This window comes from Triturus cristatus, chromosome 2_2 (genome assembly GCF_964204655.1).
Source record: "Triturus cristatus chromosome 2_2, aTriCri1.1, whole genome shotgun sequence".
NCBI classification, from domain to species: Eukaryota; Metazoa; Chordata; class Amphibia; order Caudata; family Salamandridae; genus Triturus; species Triturus cristatus.
In genome coordinates this window covers 581,368,030-581,393,974 of record NC_140582.1, presented here as the reverse complement: position 1 = coordinate 581,393,974, position 25,945 = coordinate 581,368,030, and the positions used below count along the sequence as shown (strand labels likewise).

At 40.9% G+C, this 25,945-nt stretch overlaps 1 protein-coding gene across 31 annotated transcripts in view; it reads right to left on the bottom strand.

Annotated features, from left to right (window-relative positions):
* The window catches only part of RAPGEF2 (Rap guanine nucleotide exchange factor 2), a 960,874-nt gene that overhangs the window by 117,045 nt on the left and 817,884 nt on the right, over nucleotides 1–25,945 (bottom strand). For 27 of the 31 annotated variants that reach the window (XM_085641742.1, XM_085641743.1, XM_085641745.1 and 24 more), the window contains 7 exons: nucleotides 22,689–22,847; nucleotides 14,931–15,083; nucleotides 14,447–14,611; nucleotides 12,977–13,084; nucleotides 12,676–12,879; nucleotides 7,650–7,758; nucleotides 5,152–5,398 (listed from right to left, as the gene is read on the bottom strand). In XM_085641742.1, coding sequence (XP_085497868.1) covers nucleotides 5,152–5,398; nucleotides 7,650–7,758; nucleotides 12,676–12,879; nucleotides 12,977–13,084; nucleotides 14,447–14,611; nucleotides 14,931–15,083; nucleotides 22,689–22,847 — 1,145 coding nt within the window. The remainder of the gene's footprint in view (nucleotides 1–5,151; nucleotides 5,399–7,649; nucleotides 7,759–12,675; nucleotides 12,880–12,976; nucleotides 13,085–14,446; nucleotides 14,612–14,930; nucleotides 15,084–22,688; nucleotides 22,848–25,945) is intronic. The other 4 variants (XM_085641753.1, XM_085641756.1, XM_085641764.1 and 1 more) reach the window with 1 other exon arrangement.

Below are 25,945 nucleotides of genomic sequence, written 5' to 3'. Positions count from 1 at the left end.
TGGTTTAGAACCTAACTACTCTTCAAGCACAATGAGGCCACTCAGTTTGCTTTGCCTGCTGTCTCTCTGTGAATTTGTTGTCTTCCTGCGTTGAGGCCCGAGAGAGGTCTTCATTTACCAGGAAATCATGATATCCACCACCCTCGTGCCAGCCAATCAAACCGAATCTACTACCCAATGAAATACCCCAAACAGCCCCCGCTGCTGCCTTCCACGTATTTGCAAAAGAGAACTGCATTTTTATCTCATTATATCCCCTTGTTAGCTTCAATTAAAGAGACTTTAAATTATGGTGATTGTGGCAAATCATACCTTGTTTCCATCATACCAGCTATGGGTGGTAATACTGAAATGGTTTTTAGCTGTGATACCTATATTTGCTAGACAGCCTCTGGAACTGCAATGAGAAATGTCTGAACACTGGCATCCTAGAGTGGCATGAACACTTTATGTAATAGTGGTCTACAGTAAACTTCAAAGCACTTGGTTGTGCTCTGTGGTGTTGAGTGTATCTCAATACACCTGCCACTGACTGTCTGCAAGAGGGAAAAGCTGGTGAGAGTGGTTTTCTATGAGCTGTTCAGGGCACTAGGCCTCTCTACAACTGAGCGAGCTTTTGGACTTTAGAGTTTGGTGCAAACAGAAAATCCTTTGATTTATGATGGAAACTCTACACCTGCAGCAGAATCATGCTGAAGAATTTCCTCCACCTTAGTAATATTTGTATGGATTAATTTCAGTCCCTAACGAACATCAACAGCAACACAGCTAAAGTCTTTTTTATATATGTGCCCCTAAATACTTAAAACCAATGAACCCATATCTTGAAGTTAAAATACAGCTGAACCACATCATTTTATATGCTGTTACCTGTTGAAGGAAAAAAAGAGGGATATTTTGCTCTTTTTAGCCACCCCTCAAGTAACACCATTTACCCAACCTCTGGTGCCATCGCCCTCCTCAAATCTGTATGAATTGCTTAGTCTAAACTAATGCTGCCCTGCAACATTCTGTTCATGTGTGAGGTAGCTCGCCCAACACTTCTACCTCATTTATGAACCACTTGCACAGCATCCAGTTTACCTATGTAGGTGTAACTGCAACTTTCAAACATGCTCCAAATGGTGGTTGCAAACTCAACAGAAAGTTGAAGGCCTCCAGTGACCTCTCGGGGACATGAAACGCTATATAAATAGCACACACAGAGCAGTGACTTTCTTAGCAATTCAGAAAGTGCATTTTAGCCTCGTAAGGAGCATGAAAGGCTCTATATAAATGACCGCGATATTATGCAACAAAAAGCAGAAAGGTTGCCTAATGTTTTATCAAAACTCCTTGTTGACTCCAGGACAGACTTATATTATGAGGATTTGGCTGCTCCTACTTAGGAAAAGCAGAGCTTTTGTTCATGTGTCATTGTTACAAATGTTTCCAGGCACTTCCCCAAACACCTGTAGCAAGTTAACAGTGCCAACTGAAAAACCTGGGCTATTTCCTCTTTAAAGATATTGATGGTGATAGTGTTTATAAAGCACCCGACTGCCTGAAGGCGTCCTGGCGATGTTGTCTGCTACATATCAAAAGAGCTCAGCTAGTTGAGTGGAGAAGAGGTAAAAAGTCAGGTTTTGAGATTTTATTTTTCTAAAACTGAGGTAGTTGGCTTGGTCTCTGAAGTGCCTGGGCATTTTGTTTCTGCGTTTACAGGTGGTGAAGGTGAAACTTCGATCACCCCAAGACGCTTTAGTAGTTGTAGGGATTACTACTGTTCTTGATCGAGCAGAGGGCTCGACTAGGAGTGTACCATTTGAATTTTTTTTTAAGTTACTCAGGGTCTAAATTACTGAGAGATTTATGGGCAGTACATAATCCCTTGGAGGCAATTCGGTTCCTAATGGGCAGCTAATGTAGTTGCGACAAGGCGTGTGAGGCTGATTTAAACGTAGGGATTCTCATTAATAGGCGGTCAGCTGCATTTTGGAGGATCTACAGTTTATTCAGAATTCGTGGTCGGGTGCCCATGTAAAGTGCGTGTAGCAAGCAAGTCTGGATAACACCACAGCAATAATTGCCAGCTTCTGTAGTTCAAAAGAAATAAACAAGACCAAAAATTAAGGCTTACGGTCAGTCCAACAGTCCGGTTTCAGACCACGCACAATTACAGAGTCAACCATCACATCCATTTGGGATGATCTAAAACTCTCAGTTGTCAAAAACAGAATATCTTCCTTATTACTAGTAGATTTATCAGCAACATTTGACACTGACCACCACCACACGATACTGCAAAGACTTTACAATCTTAGAATCCGTGAAAATGCTTTAAAATGGACTGTCTCTCACAGAAAGCCCTTTTAAATCACCTACTCACACGGAACACTGTGGAATTCCTTAGGGGTCCATAACATCCCCTCAATTATTGAAAGTCTATCTAAGCCCCTTACCAAATCTGATTAAATCACACAAACTCACCTGTCTGTTACAACTATGGAGACGACACCCAAAGCGTTTTTAAAATGGATATCCCTAAAGACCTCTACAATTCCAAACTTGATGACTGTCTTCGTGTCTTGAACACATGGATGATGAATAACCATCTAAAGCTCAATACCACAAAGACAGATTATGACATACCAGCCTACCCGCATTTGGCCTAAGGAACTTGAAGCCCCCCTCCAACACCATCAAGAGAAGAAGAAACCTACGAGTAACCATGAATTCAAACCAGTGTTTGATACTGCATGTAACAACGTCACAAACAGTGCCTTCTACACAATGACAACACAATGTTGCAGTATCCCATACCTAGCCTACTTACAAACTGCAAGCCATCCTCATGCTCTTAATCTCCAAGCCTGACTATGCCAGCTGCCTATATCGTGGCACATCCGCATGCATTATAAGCAAAATGCCGCAAGTGTTCTTCTCCACCTTCATCCAAGAGATAGCATGACTCCAGTCCTGAAATTGCTCCACTCGCTACCTAGAGGAGATGCTAGAAGGGCAATGTTCAAGGCACTCTACATAGTCCACAGAGCCTCCCAAGGAAAGGAGGCCCTGGTTTCTCAGTACAAGTTTCCAAGCTCTGGAACTCACAACCAGCCAATATAAGAAACAGTCAGGACTATATACACTTCCAAAGATAGTTAAAAACTTGGCTATTTCCTGGATAACTGCACCACCAGCATCCTGGCAACAAAGCCCAGAAAACGGTCACACCCTCAAGCACAATCCTCATCTTACAACCCACAAACTGCCAACAACTCCAACTAGCAACTATTTTCATTACGCAGGTAAAAAAAAAAAAAAAGAAAACTGGGTTGACCTACGGTTCGTTGTGGCATTATATAATTATGTACTTCCATATATAAGTGTTATGGTCCACAATAACTAAAACCATAATATGCAGTGGTCAGCAACAAATGGTATATCAGACCTATTAAATTCACATAACACATCTGCTATGAGGGTTGTCCATCATCAGCACTATACAGCCAAACATCACTAAATGAACAGGCATGAATGTAAGAGCTCTGCCACACATTACTGGACAATTTTGGAGGACTTTGATATAGTTTATGAACTGCATGTCAAAAATATCTATACAAGCCGCCTGCTTATATACATCTCACATAGACACTCAGATAAGGGGTGATAACAAATGTCAATCCCAAAAAATCTCTCGGCTTCTCTCTCCCTCAACTATGTCCGCTATGGACCATAACTATATACAAAATCTCAGATTGGACAACCTAGTGCAGTAAACAGATAAGCACACTATCATATGAAATACCATACCTGCAGAGACGTTTAAAGTTATCAGCATGCTGAAAACCATAAAACGGTGCTCTTGTCTCTTGCACTGCTATGCGCTGTGTTCCATAACACGATAACCACAACTCAGTGGTCATCACACAAACATAACATCAAAACAAAAACAACATACTTCCAACCACACACCCTCCATGGTGTCGTGTGCTACTCGTGTAGGCAAGTGCTTTCGTACCCCACAAAGGCATAGTAATCTCTATATAAATGCTGCAATACAATAAAATACAATTTAGCTAAACAATTTTGTGAATGACTCGCAAGCTATTCTATCAGCATCTCTAGCTATATCTGCTACTGTTTGTTATACTTTGATTTACTGGAACTTAAGCCTTACAAAGCAGAGTGGCCTCAAGGAGGAAAGGATATAATGAGAGACAGGGCAAAGGCAAGTGATCTTGTACAGCATCAGAATCCATATTAGTCACTAAGGATTAATAACATGAAACAAATACCCAACCCTTATAATTTTGGTTCCGTTTGTTCCTAGAGTGCTGTGGTCAGTTATGCATAAGCTACTCCCAAACATAGCCTAATATAGCGTAGGCTGAATGAATACCATCCAACCATCCACCTTGTCAACAGCACTGAAAGTATCAGAACACATGGAATGGAAATTGGAAAGGAAACCTGGACAGACAGCAGTGAAGCAGTACTTGCATCAGGGATCAACAAAAATGGCTCTACAATGTTATGTTATGCAATTTTATACACTAGTTTGCCAATGTCTTCATGCGTCTTGTTGCACATCATGGAACTGCAGTTGCAGGTTTGCTCAAGGAGAGACCGACAGACCAACCCTAGTCTGACTCAGTGAATGTAGAGCTATTTGGGATGTGAAGAGTCTCTTGGCATTAGTGCTTCATGAGGGGTGCAGTAGTCTTGAGGGGTGGAGTAGTCTTGAGGAGTGCCAGCCTAGCCTGTGATTTGGGGGGGAAGTGCGTAGTGTATGTGGGTAGATAGAGGGGTGGGTAGGGGGCAGTTGATGAAATGTCAATTCTTTGCCCTCCACCTAATCCATGTCCTCTTTCGTTGCGATAGCTGCCATTTTGGCATATTGGAAGTCCACTTCCCTACAAATCTTTCATGTATGTTTTAAGCATAGTTAGGAGCTGGGGCGTTATCTGAGCTGAGATGCCGTTAAGGTAAATGAGCAGCTTTCTATTATTGTGTCTCTTCTTTCAGTGCTATGTATCCAATTAATATGTTGTAGGATGTTACCTATGCCACATTCAGTGTAGGTAAGATATGAATCTGAACAACAAAAAATACATCCAATTAAACATATAAAAAAAATCAAGGCCTTTTTTAAAAACAAAATCTTACTTGTAGGGTTTTTGAGGCAGGATACTGATTCTTGTCTTGTCCAGGATCTTCTTCAGCTTGTTCCTTCCTCCGACAGTGTTGGCTTTGCTTTTCTTCGTGATCTTCTCAAGTCCTATCACCTGTTCCACGTCAACAGCAAGATCCGGGATAGAGTAGCGGCTGGCCTTCTTGATATCACCTATTTTGGGCAGATGAGGAGCACCATTTCTTTTTTCCTCTGATAATCTTGACAACAGTTCTTTAAACACTGGACAGGATGACAAATGAGCAGAATAACTCAAAACAAACACGGAAAGGGCACGACGAAAGACACATAGAAATGATGTCACTGGCTATCGCTGTTCTGCATGATAGAGCACTGTGCATCCTGGCAGAAAGTGTTCTAGCCAAATACATGGCTAAGCACGTACTTGTTTACTATTTAAAAATAATAATTAACTTTGCCCACTCTACAGCATGACAATCTATAATCCTCCCTCGTTAAACAGAGTAGTTTAATTTTCTTAAAATTCATGTAACGGGATCTCTGCATTAAAAATGTTTTGGTTTAGATTCATTAGTCTTCTATTGGATTAATAATAAAGTTTGTTTTTGCTTTAAATATATAAATATCCCTCGCACGGCTTTGTGCTCATTACTGTTTGAGACTTGAGTCTAGCTAGTCAACCTTTCCACGATTGCCATGAAAAAGTCACTAAACTTGTTTAGAAGAAACAATGTATATCAACTACTAAGCAGAGGGGTTCAGTGGCACAACTTGGGGAAGGGGAGGTAGATTTTTATTAAATCTTGATTGTATGGACAAACCATTCATCCTTTGACAATGCTTCTTTTATGTGGGTTAGGTGAAAACAGCAGCATGAGGGTTGTAAGTATTTCCATCAACCTCTTTCACTGGCAAGCTTTCAATTAATTTGAATGCATTTTATGATGTAATTATACATCATAAGGGCAGTGAAAGGGCTACAGGTGCCTTCGAAAATTGCTTTATTTGCATGAATCAAAATTTAAAAAGCATTTAATTTAAAATCACTGGTCTGGTTTACACTTCACTACAATTTGCTTCACCCTAGACGTCCTACCCCCAACTCACAGCTAAAGTAGTATGATCTTATTTTTTTCTATGCAGTTTGATATTTGATGCTTTGCCTGGCTAGCTGGAGTAGTTGGATAAAGAAGTACGAACAATATAACACAGGAGGATTTAGCAGAGGTTTAATTTAACATCAAAGCCCTTGGAACTCTCCAAGATGGCGTGACTGGCATGATTTTACTCGTCTTTGGAGAAGAAGTGGCTTCCGATTATTTAATAGATAATGTAATTCACAGAAATCTCTCCTTAGTGGTACTTCCTAGTTTTCTTTGTTAAATACGTTCGCCTTACATGTGGAAGTGTCTTTGCCTATGCATGGCAAGAGGTAAATTTGTCTTTCTTTAAATAAAATAAAAACACAATCACATAGTGAATGACAAGGATGATAAAAATGGATGCATAACTAGAAACATTTCATGCAACACAGATCCCTCAGCGAGGTAAAATGTTCGAGAGACCATAAACACAACACCAAGACAATAATCAACAATAGTGAAACTTAATTGTCCGTCTTGAGGTTATATTCTGCTCAAGTGGAAATTACACTCTCGCCCTCCTCTCAATAGGATAAGTCTGAGAACACAAAGAGCCAGGCTTCTCAGTCCATGCCTCTCACCCACTATTTGGATCTTCCATAGGGACACAATGATGGACTGGGCCAAAACAACTGTTAAGAAACTACTTGATTCTTGGACGAGACTAGACCAACCATCAAGAATGAATCAAAAACACGCATGTACATGGACACAAGTTGCTTCCCACACTACTTAAGTAATAAGAGATTCCCTTCCTAGTGCAGCAGGAAAAATCATCGCTCATGTCATTTGCGGTTTTGTAAAATTATCTCAATTGTATGAGATCAGTACACACCAGAATTCATTGCTTTCTCTGAAATGTGGAAAGCTCTACATATAAGAGGTCCTCCTAGTGCTAACTTTTGACAAAAAAGAAACAAGATGTATGCCAACTCATTGTTCTAAATAGTTGATTTCCACCTCTGAAAAACAAAAAACTTTCTCAACCATATATGCCTTCACAACCAATTATTTTGATTAAATGTTTTAACTGCTTAACTTTCACATTCCTCACGTGTATGTGGCCATCAGCAGCAAGCAACTGCCAAATGGCCCTAAAGTAAACAATTACTTACTTTTTTAAACATAACCGTATATTTGCAACAACCATCCGTAGCAACTCTGTTTTAATCCTAGCAATTTGGTGTACTCTCTACCTGGCCGGAAAGAGACCAACAATATGTATTCCAAATTTACCCAAAACATTTTAACACCCACAGGCTATACTAAATTTATACTGCTGGGCAAGATCATATAATATCTTATGGTGCTCTCTGCTACAAAATGAAAACACAGAAAAAAGCAAAATTTATAAAACATCATAACCTTACCGAATAAGTTGGTTTTCACAGTGATTGATAAATGTGTATTGTTCTTAAGGATTTCCATGGCCTTAGACAGCTGGATGTTTTCAAAATTTTGACCATTCACCTCCAGTATCTAAATACAATTACAAATATCAGATTTAAACTATTAAACGTTGATGACATGAATTTTGAGAAGGAGCATTTGCAACCACTAGGATAATTCTTGGAATTACAAGTAATATTTATGGTAATTTTGGCACCTGTAATGTTTGAATAAAACGGACCTGGTTATTTTTTTTTTCAGTAATTACGAGCCGTTTATTTGCTCAATAAATCAAAACAAAATAATTAAAGAAGAAATGTGCCTTTAAAAAATACGATGATCTAAAAAAAAAATCACCATATATTAAAAAAGTTTGTTCCTGTTTTCTTACTCACTCATTTGGTCACAAGTCTCATGTGGTTTCTGTTGTACAATTCTGAGTTGTACATCTTACAACAATCTCTATTTAAAGCCTTCTGTGTCAGTTTGAGACAGGCCGTGTTGCAAATTCAAATCACAGGGGATCTAGCTAAAAAGCAAAATAACTCTGGAGGTCTGCGTTCCCTCTTTCACTATAAGCAGTTCCGCAGTTTGCCGGTGCTCATCAAAGATTCTAAACTACGGCAGTGTGGTTCTACAAACCTGTACTGCCGGTTTGCAGAATGTCAGAGTCAGGAGGCCAACATATACACCGGCTTTTGCTTTTTGAATTACAACTGGATAGTTTGGGTAAAATACCAAGGGAAAGCACACATATACAGTTTTAGTAATGGGTGTTCGCACAGTGGTGGAATCATCGTCCAAGGAGCTAAAAAACAACTTTTGCTACCCCGTACTCTGGTCCCACCAGGTTCTTAATTGCAGAGAACCAGAGGCAGGGTGATGGACCTCTGGTTTACTTTGTCTCCCATTGGCCTATTTTAGCAGGGCTGGACAAAGACCCTGAGCACAGACAGATTGGCCTCCGCCATTTGAACCTGCTGCAGCAATGCACTCTGCTTTCTTCCTTGATCCTGATACAAGTGCTGCTGCAGAAAGCTGTCTGTATAGGATTGTGGCGCCACAAATCGGCTTACTGCAAATTGGTGGTTCTATGTAAATTCTGTGGAGGAACTCACAATTAGGTAACCCCCACTAGTGATTTCCCTGCATTTGTCTGGTGTTGCGTGCCTTCAAATAGGCTATGTAGATTCAACCCCTGTGGCCTACTTTTGCATAGAACGAGTGTCACTTCTTCACTACCCACTGACGTGTTATATGTTTTCCTTCAACTGCGATGTTCACCAGCCCCGCCTGTAATGCTCATTGGTACACACACACAGACAAGGTTACCATCTATTTTCCGCAGCCAAGCCTGTACATTTCTTTTACTCCTGGTAAAATAATATTTGAGTAATAATTTTGTTCTTGATATGACAGTTGATCAGTTTGAGTTTCTTTTGTCAGCTGACCTAGTTCTTTCCTATTTTAAGAGAATAAGTTCAGCTTCCTGTTAAGAAAATGCTAGCACTTTGTGCTTGGAATTCTTTTTCCAATGGACAGCACCATCAGCTCCTTTATGAATGGATACCCAGTGCAGAAATACCAGCAGACACCTGCACATGTTTTGTTGTCAGCACTGCTTCTGCTTCATTAAAGATAAGAAAAGACTATACCAGAGGACATCCAGCTATGGTATAAATGCTGCAACTAAAAAGCTGCATACAGGTGATTTTGCATTCTTTAGCAATATTAAATAAGTAGACCTTTAAAATACACCACAATTAAGATGACACCATGCACTAAGTAGAAAAAGAATTATCTGAATTACACATAAGCTAAATATTACGTCCACAAATGGAATAATTACTGTGTATTGCTTTACAACTATCACATATCCTAAAGTTTAAGTTGTTAAGATACCATTGAAACAGTTTGGCAGGATCTAATATTTGTTTATGGTGAACTAGGTCCAATTAAGGTATCCCTAAGAGATCTGCTGAAAGTTTGAGCAATTAAATATTAATAAATCACCAACGCAGCACATTAACCTCTTAAAACCTAAATGAATTAGGAGTTTATCTGTAAAATATCTTGTGGCCGAGAACTTTTCTGCTTAGCTTCTGGTTTTGTTGGTCTGTGCTTTCTGGGCTTTGTTCGTGTTTTACTACTCAGAAAGTCCATGTCCAACTCACCAAAATGGTAAGTGTAGCAGAGCTGACGTCACACAAAATACTCATTTTGAAAAGGTATTTGCCAGGGCTCAGAACTTGGGCTTACTTGAGATGGTTGCTTTCCCGACTGCACTGACGGTGCAGAGACCAAATCGTTGCAGTGTATCTGAAACAACCCTTGCTGCTACAGCAGCATTTCTAATAGTAAGAAATATGCACACATTTTATTTCAGGGCTAGCACTGTGTCAACGGTGCAGCTACAAAAGGGGTAAACAAGACCCCTCACAACGTCACAACGCTACAGTACATTCCAAAACAAAGAGCCATTGGTTCGCAGCCTAATGGCAGATTAGAACCATGGTGGACATGGCCATGCCAGTGCTGCACATTCAGCGTGCCTTTTGCTGAACCATTCGGAGGTATGGCACTGGCTGGCTGGTCTGGCATGGTAACGGTCAGAACTAGATGTAGAACCCACGGCAAGACAAATAGAAGCACTCCGGTTGAGAAATGGCATGCAAGTTAACTATGTATTTGATTTGCATTGCGTTCTGTTATTTGAATTTGATCTTGCATTATAAATGCTTAACAAATACTAGAATCCAAACAAAAATCTTGCACTGGGTAAGCTATTTACACCAGACATGAATAAGTCAAGCTGAATCTGCGGCATAATTGATGAATGATGTTTATTTGAAACAAATCCCAAGATACAATGTGTATATGTGTGTTTCTATAGTGTTCCACAGATTTAAATTGGAGGAGGAGGAAATCAAAGGCGCACTGTACATCGCAAAAGGGCTGACATTGGAACTAAGTCAGAGAAAGGGAAAGAACGTTACGCCTGTCGTCAGCAGTTGAAGTTGGCAGTATCAGTAGCAGTTGAGGTTCCAGCTGCAAACTCAATTATTTTTAACTGCCTTTAATGATGCCTTTCACAAATATTTGTACTTGGTCAGGTAACCTGTGAGTGTTTTTGGGAATTCTGGAATGGACCGATGCCAGCATTAATAGAAATGTAATATTCATTTTACGGTTGAGAAGTATATTGCCATCATCTGGGTCACCATAGCAAGACACTGTCCTTCAGTCTGGTGTAAAGCAGTACTGATTTAGACTATATCACCATCAGATATTATTACAACAGAAGAGAAATTGAGTGACCACCTTCGCTAATGAGATTTGCCAATAAGATTGCTTACACATTTATCTGGAATTTTTCAATCCTGGTTTGTCCCTGAGGTGTGGCTAATTTCCGCAAAGGTGACACAGATACCTATGAGCTATGTTTCTGACTTTCAAAAGAAAGTTCTTAGAAACAGCAGATTTGGTGCAGTCTTCTCTGACCAAATCATCTCTTTGTGAGAGGCTCGGAACTCTCGAAAGGAACTAGCTGCAAAAACTCGTGAAGAAACTAGAACTAGATGTTGATACGCAGTCCCACTCTGGGCCCATCATCAATCTTCCCTTTTTAAAAAAGATGTTTGAGAGAGAGAGAAGTGATATCTCAGATAGCAAGATGTCTTGATACGATAGTCCTTGATTATATTATTTAATTAGGTTCCGATAGGAAGACTAACCAGAAACAATGATGTGAATACTGTGAGACTTCTGACCCCTATTACGTTATTATATTGGACTCATCAGTTGCTTCAGACTTACCTGGCTACAGAATATTGCTCTATCAAGCAGAGATTTAGCAACTGGTTTACAGTGGGCATTTTTTCTCCCTTGGATAGGATTTCAATGGAAATAAAAGCAAATAGATCATAGCCCGGTTTTGATTCTTTGCTTCTAATTATCCAGTGTATGTAAAGCCAATAAGGAATATTACACAAAGGCATGACTGACCAAGCCATCAATATGCTAATAAAACGCTCAACTAAGTCTCTTGATTATATGCCCCTAGAAGGTAAATTCTCACCCCTTGGTCTGCCTATGGGGGTTTGGTTCATGGATTGAGCATAGCTGGCTTACATAAAATCTCATTAATGCTGGAAATAATTATTGCTGGTTTCAGTGTGCCACCAAAAGTGGGGACAATGAGACCTCAGTGTCAGAAAGTAGATAAAGCATAGGCTCTATATATGCTGCAAATGTCTAGCCATGGATTGTGTTTTATAAAACTTGAGGAATCAGAGCTGTCATTAATGCAGGTTACATCCATCCCCCCCCCCCCCCCCCAAAGAAAGAAATAGCTCAAATGTGTTGGGCTCGGATCTTGCATCATTAGAATAGGAATTGTTACATTTTTAGGGGCTGTAATAAAGTTACAATGAAACCATACTCCTCAATCTAACTGGCACAGAAACTTGATATTGTGCAGAATATGAGGAGACAAGTTTCAGCTTTACACGCGACACCTAGATTGCAAAACATTCATTTGCTTCCAGTGAGATACTCAATGTAGTGCAGTTGGCCACCATATCCAATGAAGATATGCAGGAAAGTGGGGTCCGGTACTTATGGCATTGCTAAGTGCTATAATTACTGGCCATTACTCCTCTTGATTCTTTAAGCTATGTCTTCTTCCTATGAGTGGATTCTTCATCCACTTAACTTCCACTACCTGTAATAAAACAAGCATGAACTTTTAAGGCAACAAACTAGATGCTACAAGATGGGGGTCTGTACAGACTAGTACTTTACTAAAACAGTGATATTAAAGTACAAATAACCATCCTTGCACACCAGCACATTCACACCTGGTAAAGTGTTATTAAGCATAGCAACTGAAGAGGTAATGTGAGGAGTGCTAGGTAGAAGAACTAGCAAAAACGTGTGAGAGCTATGGAGTAGATTTTTAGTAAACACTCAGAGTAGGTGAAGAAAGATTAAAGAATAATATTATACCTGGTCACCACGTTTTAATCCCGCTTCTAGTGCCTTGCTACCAGGATCAACGCTGTCCACAAAGATTCCAAATCCCTTTTCCGACCCACCCAGTAAGGTGAAGGGCAGAGGAGCTTCTCGAGAGGGCTTTGTAATAGTTATCAGTCTTCTTTTTGCTTTAGCAGCACAGGCAATATTTAACAGTCTTAAGTGTCCGCCCATTTTCTAGAAAAATAAAATCAAGTACTTTAAGCAACATGTTTTAAAGATCATATATGTACTCACTTCAGCAAGCAAGACAAAAAAACATTATTTCTTGTACCTCTCTTTCCAAATTGTTCTCAAACTCTTCCAGAAAGCGAGTCATGGCAGGGTCTCCCTCAAAGTCATTGAAGTGATTGTTCACCCACAGTAACACTACCCGTGTAACCTATGAACACCGGTACAAAGAGTGAAAAAATAATAATTTGAAAGTTATTCAGTTATGTTAATTCTAATAGAGGCAGAAGAAGAACATTAGATACTAATATAGGTGGAAATATGTTTCCTCTTAGATACAAGGTGGGGTGTCAGGTCTGAGAAGGGTCAGATTTCCAGGAAAACAAACACAAATTCCTTCACACCATGATTTATTATCTATAGTGTATATTGCTAGAGTGAGGTTCAAGACAACATGTTTCTGAAACAACATACAATGTCTAAATGCAGACAAACTAGTCAGATATCATCTTCCTTTACTATCATATGACCGCATGACTCCAGACCTACAACTTGAGAGTAACTACATGCATCACTGTGGCATGGATCACCTATAAGCAAACACAGGCAATCACATATGAAATTCTGGTCCACATAGAATTTATTTTCCCATCTCTATTAACGGCTGATCTGATTAAAAGCACCTAAACATACTAACTGTCTTGTGCAATAGTGTTCTAATAGTATACAAAAATGGCTAGGCGAACTGTATCAAGGTGCATAAAAATATTCCCAAAGGAAAAAGAAAACTAACAATAAACCTCCATTAAGCATCTTCATGTTCTGATCATCTGGTGCAAGAGTTACAAATGAGACCATGTGCCACTAACCCACAACACAACTGAACTATGATTTCATGAAGACCAAATACAGGCTCATAATTTGAGGTCTTCTTTTAACAAGAGTAGTGGTTCTTAACCTGTGGTTCGGGGGCTCTTGGGGGTCCGCAAAGCCTACTTGGGGGCCTGTGACTGCTTCAAATAAGTAAATAATATTAACAGATTAATAAAGTAAGTGTAAATAAAGAAGCACAATGTACAACTGAAAATCTTAAACGTTCTGTAAACGCGAAGGAACTTGAAGTTGGAGACTAAAAATAAAGTTAGTACCCGAAGATTGATTCGTGGGAGCAGTTCAAGTGCATCAGACAGAAAATCATATAGATGAGGACTAGCCCCAATGGAATTTACAAAAGCTCCAACCTTCCTCTTAAAATACAAATGTTGGCCTTTTAAAAAATATTTGTTTGTGAATTAAATCAAATATTTCCCAATTTGAGTACTGGTTTGATGAATGCTTCTTTCTGTATTTGCTGTGTATTGTTTTGCTCTTCAAAACATCAACAATGCTTAGGCTGGTGTCCCTAGCTTCCAGTAACGACTCAGTGGGGGTCCACAGGTTCCAATAATGATTCAGTCGGAGTTCCTAGGTTTTATTAATGAAGTCAAAAGGTTAAGAACCACTGAACTAGAGTATTGGAGTCTGAAAGGTGTATGAACAGCAAAAGTACATTATCAGTCAATTATCTTCTAACCTTATCCCTGAGGCATGGATCGTTGAACCATTCCAACAGCTTCTTGCCCACGTCCATGGGGCTTGTAAGAAAGGTTCTGTATGTCAGCAGGAAATCTTCTATAAATGTTGGATCTACCACAGAGTGTTCTTCCACCAAATGCATGGTTAGTCTTTCAGTTGTCCCCTGCAAATTGCATCAGACGGCAAGATAAAATAAATACATGCATGTTATACAATAACTGATGACTGTGAAGCAGAAAAGGACACAGAAATCTAATTGACAAGTGAGTGGCAAGATAATCAAATGCAAAATAGGAGTCAATTAACCTTTCTCCACAGAGGTGATTAAAACAGTCTTTCATTTTATAAACTAACGAGCTAGCATGTTTCAGCTCTCTGTCAAATTAATAAAGGGCACAATGAACTTTGCAAGTAAGTGCCCAGAACGCTCTTCCAATGGTAGGCATCTCCATATGTTATGTGCAGTTTTAGTTTTTTTTTACCTTAATAACTATATGGCCCTTTCTAGTCCCCGTGCGGTCAAGTTCCCGGTGCTCCTTCACCATCACTATCTCTCCTTCTTCCTCCACCTTTTGCATGTTCTTCTCCACTTGGTTGAGGATGCGGCAGTAATCCTGCTGTGCTATGCATACAAACTACCACCAAAAACAAAAAAAGTTAAAAAGCGTTAAAGAGACAGAAGCAGAGAAAACAGGGAAACATGTTGGATTCCCCCCACCCCAGAACCTAATTGCCTTACTCTAGTGCAATTCTTGAATCATGGGTCAGAGGAACGACGGCTTATCTGTTTCGTTTCATAGCACAGTATAACTTAGCACGGTTGAAACGAAGACTACAAATCATGTATTTTATCAAACGATCTAAAGCATCAGTTACCATAGAATATTTTCTTTTGGAAACAATACTGTATAGGGCAATGCCATGAGTGATATCAGTGGGCCCACGCCAAATGCTTAAGACCAGTAGACAGACAGAATATTTTTTAAGACCATCATAGCAAGTGTATATAACAGCAGACAACTAGAAGTGAAGCAAATGTTTGAAAAAGGCAAAACAGCTGCTTACACTGTCTATAATATTCATCACAGTGGGCGAGGATGTGCTTACAAATCACCAGTTTCTCAAATTTGCTTCAGTGGAGAAAAAATGTTTTTGCATTACACAAAAAAAGGCTCTTTTCAGTGTGCAAATACTTTATTACCCCTCATATGCCTTTACCACGCATGCGTTTACCACAAAATTGAGAGTCTATTTAAGGTAAGTTTTAATAAGGCAAATATATCTATCTATCTATAGATAGATATATTTATTTATTGTTTCTCAAAGGTTTCACAAAAGCAGCTGCGCCTCGCACAACGGGATCCGCGAACGTGAGGGTGGGCTCATGAAACATTAAGTCACTGTTTCTCAAAGAAAAGAAGGTTGTGCGCTCCCAGGGGTTTTAAAAGATCATGTTTATTCCCACAAACAGATGACTGACGCGTTTTGGCATACTGCCTTTGTCAATGTGAAAGCGTCCATTGCTGGATGCTTTCACATTGACAAAGGCAGTATGCTGAAACGAGTCGGTCACCTATTTATGTGGCACTAAATGTGATCTTTTGAAACCTCTCAAAAACCACACACACACATTACAGTGACGTTATAGTTAGGAAAGAATTTTTTTTTTTTTAACTTAGTTATTGCTTTAACACTCAAAATCGCTGGATGATGTCACTGACCATGTGATGAGATATACAATTACTACAACTGATGAATCTCACTGGTTTTGTAAGAGTGAAATTTCAGCCAAACTATAACATCCCTGTAACCTTTGTTTTTTTTAAAGTTAATTTATTTCCTAACTGTAACCTTTGAGAGTGAGTGTGTAAGTGCATGAGTGTCTCATTGGGTGGGTGGGTGTGTGTGAGTGCAAGAGTGTCTCAATGGGTGTATTAGTGGGTGGGTGAGTGCCTGTATGGGTCTGAGAGTGGGTGCATGAGTGTCTGAGTGTCTCAGCCGGTCCGTAACTAGGTGTGAGAGTATCTGAGTAAGTTTGCGAGTGCCTCCATGTGTGTGAGTCTGTCTGTCAGTGAGTGAGTGCATGAGTGTCTGAGTGGGTGCGCTAGTCTCTGAGTGGGTATGTGAGTCTCGGAGTGGGTGGGTCTTTGAGAGAGTGTATGTGTCTGAATGGGTCTATGAGATGCTGTGTGAGTGGCAATATGGGTCTGTGGATGGTTGCATGAGCGCCTCCGAGTAGGGGTGTGAGTGTCTGAGTGGGTATGTGAGTGTCTGAGTGTGTGAGAGGATTTCTAAGTGTCTGTGTGGGTATGTCAGTAGCTGTGTGAGTGACTCTGCCACAAAGGAACAGCCCCTGCCCATTTAACCAACTAGAGTCCACAGTTTTTCACAAAATATCTACCCAAGTGGAGTTCTTTCTACTGGTTAATTACTAAGTGCTACCTCCTTGGGTAAATGTCCAGTACTTGTTCTACGCGATAGCAGAGTAATGGAGCATGAGGAAATGTCACCAGTGTGTTTTGGCAATGTGATTATTCCTGGTGCGTCGTTATCTAGGAATATGTAATAACCTAAATCCTCCTATAGAGAACATGACAATATTACAAAGAGGTAAATCTTCACTAAATAAGGCTCCTTCCTCTTAACTATATGAAGTAAGGGCTTCTTTGTTTGATGGAGATGTCCTCATATTCCTCGGCATCTAGAACTCTCCACCAAAATCGTTGGGAATCGCGCTGGGAGGCCGCTTGTTAACCTGTCCATCATCCTGGCAAAAGGCAGGAAGATATGGGGTACTACTAAGGTGGGCAGGGCCAAACGGGGAAGCCTCTAAGTGATTTGCACACTTGCATATTCCTAGTAATTTACACAATGGACTCCGCTCTAACCAGGACTGGACAACAAAGAACCCACTTGTCACAGTCACATACAGACTGTGCTCCAATAGATCAACAATGCTGTCACCTTCAGAAAGGCTTTCAGATAGTTTTTCAATATGGTATTGCTGAGAAAACACACTTGCTTTGCCTTCGTCAAGCCCAGGAGTTAGGATCATTTGTCCTTTACAAAAGTGGAACATCAACGGGGCATCTACTATGTGTACATTTGTAAGTGCCTTCTGTTGAGGTTTAATTTCTGTAAACTGAGCATTAGGGGCAAAACAACCCTGCAAAAACGTAATTGGGGTGGCCCTCTCGCCAGGCCGATTTCAGCCCCCAGGGACCCCATCCCCGGGGGCCCAGCCATGTCTCTGTGGGTGCCCCGGTGCCCACCTAGGGCACCCAGTGTGCTATGGGATCACGGGGGATCTCAAGGCCTCCCCGGTCCCGGGTGGCTCTCAGCCTCCTGCGGGAGCCGGTATTGCTCTTGCACGCAGGAAGCTGCATTTCCAGCAGTTCCCTGTGTGCAAGAGCAATACTTTCATCTTTGCAGGTCTCAGGGCAGGGAAAGAGATAAAAACTCCACTTCCAGAAAGCAGGAGCAGTTTGACATCTCCCGCTAGTTGGAAGCGGTGTGTTTGCTTTTGCTTGGCAAGAGCCATCAAAGCTCCAGCCAAGCAAACAGTTATGTCCCGGGAGTGGGCACCCAGGAGATAGCAGGAGCTGGCCGTGGGGTTGGTAGTACACGGGAACAGCATTTACAACGCTGTCAATACCACGCTGGTACGTTACAACGCGGACGTTACATCGTACGCGTTGTTACAACACATGACGTTACATCGCAAGTCAATTCTACGACTTGCGCTAGATGGCGCGCAACACCAGGGTATGTGTTGGATTTTAAATCCAACACATTCAGTGTTGTAGCGCTAAATGGAGTAGGAATAATAATTTATACTATTCCTAAGTTCCGCGCACCATCTAGTGGAAGTCGTAGAAGCAACTTGCGATGTAAAGCCATGCGTGGTAACAACGCGGACAAAGTCCGCGTTGTAACCTACTGCGTGGTAATGTATGGAGTAGCAACATCATACATTCGTAGAACATAGGGCCATATATGGCTCCAGGAGGGAGGCTGCGCAGCCCCCCGTTCTTTATTTAAATAAAGTATTTAATGTTTATTGTAAGAGGTGGTGGTCCCCGGGTCTCTGGTTTTTGGGGGGGGGGGGGGGGGGGGTCTGTGCAGCCATTATATGCATTTATTTATTTATAGCACCGTGGAGGAGGTGGTCCCCAGGGGGAGGGGGTGTGTGTGCCCCCACATTAAAATTGCCATGAGCTCTGGGAAGGTGGTGGTCCCTGGGGCATAAATAAGCAATAGGAGGGGGGGGGGGGGGGGGGCCCTACTTATTAAATAAAAACACCATGCCCCTGGGACCTGGCCCACCCAGGGGCAATATTAAAAGCATTTGCGGGAGAACCCTTTTTTTCTTTTTTTTAAAACTTTTTTTTAACTCACAGCGATATTCGGTAATTTTGCTGTTAATAAAAAAAAATCTTGTTTTTTTTGCCCTGCCGACGAAGGTTACTGTGTTAGGGTATTTGTACCCTGCCACTTTTCCTTCTCCCAAGATGGCTACCAACATTTCCTTGTTGACGTGTTGGCAGCCAATTCGAGTTCTGCAGATCTCTGCACAAGCTTGTTATTATTAGTGAAGGCTTTGTGATAGTAGATATATAAATTATAATTTCCTATAATTTCTCGCAAACAACTTAACAGATTTACACCAAACAACTGAAAGCGCAATCTGCTAGCCAAAGGCTACCTGTCTGCCGAATTTGGTGTAATTCCATCCAGAGGTTTGGGTTGTAGGCGTGTCTAACGGCTCTATGGGACTTAACTTGAGAAACACACGTTTTTTAACCCTTTCCCCCTTTTTTTCCTGCCAACACTTGACGGATCGCCCAGACAGTTTCCATGCACAACTATAATCACCGGGACACTTTTTTGGGAACATTTTGTGAGGATTCGTCAAACAGCACCAAAGATATAGGCAAGTCAAAAAACGCTTTTCCTTTAAAACCATGGTCCTATTTATAACTGCATCGGGGAGGTGTCATGTCATGAGTAATGCAATATGTGAGGTCATAACCAGTGGATTGCGGTCGCGTACATTATAGTTAGCTCAGGTAACTAGAACTGCAGAATGTTTGTGCTTGTGAAATCACAGCCTCACCATAACGTCCCTGTAACCTTTGATTTTTTTCAGTGAATTATCTACTGGCGGTCGCCAGTAGATAGTTATAGTTAGGACCGTGTTTCCATAGGAAATCTCAAAATTCTATTTTGAATAACTTTGGCGCCGGTTGACGAATCTTCGCGAAACTTTCAAAACTAATGGGGCGCTCCGCTCAGCTCCTACCCTTAAAGTCTCGGGGGGATTCGTCAAGCGGGGGCCGAGAAAAAAGGGGGGTCCCAAAATGTGTTTTCCCCATGCATTTTCCCATAGGACCTTTAGTCGACGGTACAGCTCGAACGGCTGAACAGAATTACTTGAAATTTGGCAGAGAGGTAGTCCTCAGGTCAGGGATGTGCCTTTTGCATATATGGAGTCAATCTGTTCAGTAGTTCCTGAGAAAATTGCAGTTAAAAGCACATACATATCTATAGCCGCGCACCGTGCGCGCACCCTAACATGCGCAAGCGTAATTCTGATTGGTTGTTACATGTCAGTCAACGTTCAAATCGGTCGGTTCCTGACCCCCTAGCCTTTGTCAGGGGGTCCCTGAAGGACCCCGAAGGCAGAAAAAAACATTTAAATTTATTTTATTTTTTTAAATCGCGGGCGTGCGCGCACGGTGAAAAACCATAAAAAATTTTTTTTATTAATTTAATACGTAGTTTATTGAAAAATAAATAATAATACATACATAACTTAGCATTTTAAAAAAAACGTACAAATTCAGTGAAAAAACCATAGGTTTCACACACGTTATAGTTAGGAATTAGCATTTAAAAAACCTTGCAAATTCACTTAAAAAACCATAGGTTTCCCACATGTTATAGTTTGGTGGATATTTCACTCGTAAAAAAACACACACACACACACACACACACACACACACACACAAACACACACACAAACACACACACACATACAGACACAAACATTTATGCATATCTCAACTGCGTGGTAAAGGCATATATGTGGTAAAATCTTGCATGGTAAAAAATGTATGGTAAAGTCACTTTGAGGAAAAATCTGCGTTATGAAGACTGTTTTCCATTACAGGCTGTCAAGAGAAGATAAAGACTCCATCACTACCATGGTTTTATTTTATTTTATTTTTTTAGTGCCGCTACTTGGAAAACAATACTTACAAAAGGTGACTTTCGCAGGGATCATCTAACAGATGAACAAGGAAAGTTATGTTCCACTAAACGTGAATGCCAGATATGTTTTCCAGTGAAGACTCATCCTGCAGTGAAGTGAGATTTGTGAAGCGGTTGTGTTTGTATGTGTTTGTATGGAGACATTAATTTTTCACTGGCATTTATCATTTAGGTGGTTTGCAATTTATAGACGGTCGCACCAAGAAATGATTGTTTCTTGGGGTACTGCCTACTCCAAGGGAGGATGTGAACGGTGGCATTTAGTAACATGCTTCGAGAAACACATGCATTATCAGGGATGCCAAAATCTGAAGCAGGGATTCAGCTAAACAAACAGTGAAGAGGCTCCGTTTTCAAAGATATAGACCTTGGTTTGGGAATCTTCTATGTCCTCTTCCAATACATTTAGGTAACAAGACAACAAGGAGCACCTTTTAGGGATGATGCAACTTTATTGCATGGGAGGAAGTGGTCAAGATTCCGTGGCCAGAAGAATGATACAGTGTTTAAAGTCTTCATCTCATGTTACTCCAGCAGGATCTAAAGAATACACGTAGGACTTTTTACAGACACAAATTACATCAAAGAGCAAGGCTGTCGGAATTCTCCTTCTCTGCTTGGTCTTGTATCTCCCCTTCTTTCCACTACATCTGAAGCTGCAAACTTAAGTTACATTTTACGCTTTACGCTTCTTTTGCGATGCTGGTTAGTTTTTGGTCTGTTTTGCTACGTGCTGTTGCTGTTATGAGTCAAAGATTAAGTCGCCGGAGCACAAATGAAACTGCAATCAGCGAGAAGTTCCATTTCCCAGCCAGGCTCCCTCGCATTTCTCTCATGCTGACGCATGGAAAATAGTGCTAATGCGAAGCATTTTGTTATTCTGAAGGTAGAAAATTACTTTAAATGTTCCACTCAGATAGAAAATCAGGTTCTGTGTACGTATTGTGAACTTTCAGTTTTCAGCTACTGTTTTCACTGAAATTAATGATGGAATCACTTTTGTTTTCAGCACATCTTGTATTGTATGACATTCCTCATCTATAAGAATTTGAAAAAAAACACATTTCCGGCCGGACATGGGTCACAAGCACTAACTGCACTAGTCATTGCATGATTCAGTGGACCTCTGTTACTTAAAACGTAGACAATGTTTTACAAGACACCTACAATTACCAGCAGAGTTTCTGCATCTATGCAACACTTGGAACTAGGCTTGCTGAATCACTAAATATGAAAGCCAGTTGAATTTTTAGACGAACAAATTCACATGCAATTAATCCATGGAAAATCACTTTGTTTACATTTGTCTCACGTGTATTCATTGGGGTTACCCTTAAACCAGACTGGTTTCACTGATCGGCCATAGGCACACAGATAAAATTGAACAGTGCATGTGTTTTATGCCAGCCTCCAAAACACTGTACTGGCAATGCTCATGCCATACAGAAGGAGCCTGCTCCAATTGGTGGCTGGGACGAGGGTGAAGGACCACACCACAGAGGCACCACGTCAACGGCACTGGCTATCCGCTGCCTCTGTGTTCGATGCACTGTGACTAGAACCCTAAGCAATGCATAAACAGTAGTAGGTTACGTTGAATAGGGGAGTTTAGGAGGCAAATCACAACCATCTCCGCAACTGGGGAAGAAAAGACTCAAACCAGTACATGGAATTATAGGCAGCATGCCAAGCTACAAAAGGAACGTGCTGAAAAGGACTGACCCTAAAGGACACAACGGGAATTTTGCAATGCTGTGCCATGTCCTATGCTATATTTAGAATTCTCAGAGTAAATAAACATCGTAACAGAAGGCAATGAAAATGGATAATCCATTACCCAAAAGTCGTCCTCCCACTAACTTGCACAAGTGTTCATAAAAAGGAGGCGAGCAGGACATGTGTGTGTGTCAGGTCACTGATGTGTCCCTCAGGTACAGTATTTGTTTTTTATGTTAGTCACAACCCACCTGGCAGTCATCAACTTTGGTTCTCATTACTCCTTTCATGTATTCCTTCTCCATGGTAGGGGAGACACCAAAACTGTTTCCCATACAGAGGATCTCCGTTCTTCCATCAGGGTATGTCACTTCCACTGACCCATTGAGGATGACAGACCAGGAATCTAACTGCAAATATAAAAAAAAAAGATTAAGTACAGGAGTTAGAAGTCACTGAACACGTAGACCATCCATTCCAGGACCTAATGTTTATCTTATGATTCAAAACAACATACTTTGTGCAACTTATTTACAAAAGTTAATTATGTCACTTCAACAAAGATGTTAGTTTTCATCTACTGACTGATGATGACAATTTGTTCTTGCGAGATCTCTTCGCCTGAGGTGGTAATGCTGACACATCAAATAAGAAATCTGAGATTTATTCGGACTTGCACATTTGCATCAGCCTAATTGACTCATTCTCTCATTACTGTATTTTGTATCTTTACATCTGTGTTCAAGACAGGCTCGCCGGTGGATGCAGGTCTTCTACACCTAGTTGTTTTGAATGTTTAAATGCTTGACATTCATCGGAACCGAGGGGTCCGGCAATGTTCAATATAGTGAGTTTCTTTAGAAGTAGTGTGACTACATTAAGGCATACTTGGAATAGCCTGCTGGGCAAAGATGGGGATGAGAAAATCTTGGGCTCCTCTGACACCCTGCAGGATGACATTTTGAAGAACACACATTGACTGACTTGTCAAAAGGACACTGTGCAGATATTGGACACACCAGGTTCAAGAGCTTCACTGAAAAGGTGAATAAGGATGACATGAATTAGAAACATCTTCAGCAAACAGAGGATCATTCACGCCCATTGCCTACGCTGACCACAGTGCAGCCAGAAATAGTTAGGTTAACATTAAATAGCAGTTAATGATCGGAGATACTGCATTCATTCAGCTGTTGTCAATAAAGGGTGCACAATGTATTATCACATGTCTATTATGATTTGCAAAATCTGGCCTGGTCAACAAGAATAAGATGGGGTACCTCTGAAAACCAGAGACATTTCAAGAGGCAAGTTACGAAGAAACAGATAATTTGATCTCCCTGCATGCTTCCTTTAGCAGATACTAGACCATTCAGAACAGCACAGCGCTTGACAGCTTTACAATCAAGCAATATGAGCCAATAGAAATGTTCGCCCCCGTGCAGTACTCTTGTTCTCTGGCAGGATGCCTGGATTCCTCGGAGATACTGATTCCAGAACTTTACTACGCTTCCAACAGACAGATGAAATATTGCTAGCTTCTGTGAGTTTCAAGTTGTGGTATAAGCACATAAAAAACTCACTGCAAGCAATGCCTGTGAGCACATACAAAGGACTCACTGCAACTTCTACCTGTGAGCTAAATGAAAAACCTATAGGGATGACTGTTCAAGGTGTAGTGAATGGAAAAGCATACAGTAGTGATTGTGGCCATTACAACGAATGCAGCTTTTTGTCTACAAAAATAGCACCCTCACTGAGAGCCTTTAGGCGTTGCAAAATGCTAGTTAAAAGAACCTGTCTCCACTCATGTCTAGACTCTGATGTAATATCTCAGGTGCCGTAAAATGCTAAATTAGTCTCCCAAAGAAGATCAGGTATAGAACAAAGACTTAGTTGCTTCCGTTCAAAAACAGGTCAGGCAAATGAGGAAACACTTTGCCTCTGCTCCCACGCCATATTAAAGGTATGTTACAGAGGCTAAGAGACTGTCAGGAGGACCAGTGACTGAGTGCAGATGGGTGCAGTCACTCACTTTCAAAAACAGGCCCAGTTGCCACCAACACAGCAGCGACTCGCAGACTACACAGACACAGTGAAACAACCATCCCACCTTTCACTAATGCATGTCCATCATGGTTGAGCTGGGGACAGAACGTTTACTATAAAAGGGCACAGTGTCCCACTCTGAACCCAATGAAAGATCCTCCATGGCACAAACAGGGACACTGCCAAATATGTGTAATGTGCGCACATACATCTCTGCTTCCAGAGCACTATAAGATTTTACAACAAGGGAACCCTAATCACATGGAGCCTAGGGTGAGTGAAGTATTTGACTGGGAAACAATGGCTCCTGCGGACTAATAACTTTTTTATAATAATAGGAAAGTCTGCGCAATGGCAATGGTAAGAGTTATTATTTGATATCTGAGACAGAGCGGACAAACACACGTGGAAAGCGATAAACAATTTTGTTTATAAAATAATTTGAAAATATCATGAACAACAATGAACAAACATTTTTTGGGGTGAAAGGTGTCCCAGTGAAAGTGTAAGGAACCTATAGCGAAAGTGACATATTTTGTGACATATGTGCATGGTTTCCTTAAAAAACGAAAAGCGACCATTAACAGATATACACTTTATAATCAACACTTCATACAATAAAAAGTGCTGAGTGTTGATTCGCTTTTAAAGTAGTCGACTGCGTTTCGACCCTGTTGTGCAATGAAGGGTCTCTTCAGGACCTACAATGGAGGAATGAAGGGATAGTATAAGTACTGGGCTGTTAAAGGACAGTATTGCAGGAGTGGTAGGATGGGCCTAAGAAATGAATTACCTGAAGGAATTTTGGCACTGTCATGTGTAAGAAGTGTCACCGTGCATTGCAGTGAAGAAAAAGGAAAAGATTACTCACAGGGTGACCCAGCTGGGCACTGTGAGATATGAAAGAAACAAGGCATATTATACCAATAACAAAGTAAAGCATATGGCCACATTCCAGTATGTTCTGGAATAAAACTTACCCCATGTGAGGCTTATGATGTCTGAGAGAGAGGCACCCTTATACACAGAAGAATACATTGCCAAAATAACCAGTGGCCCATCCCTATTCTTTAATCAGCCCACTAGTACTGTGAGCCCACAACAGCAATTGCTGGAAAAGTTGGAAAAAACAAAAAAGAAACATGTCAGAACTGAGCTTCATGCACGGATGCTGACCGAATACTTAAAGGCAGGAATAATTCCTCAAGGTCTACAAGTCAGAAATGTCCCAGGGATTTTTTGTGATGACCCAAAATGTAAAGGAGGTTTCAGTCACATCTCCACAACCTGTTTGTGCCACTGGATGGTGCTAGGTGTAGAGACAGCCTACGACCACGCCAAAGCTGAACTAAAAGAAATTGAAGATTTGGAAAAGGAGATACTAGGGGGTGACGGAGTAGCAGAGGCTAAAACACTCCTAACAAGCTCAACAAAACTTTAGACTACTTCAACACCTTTG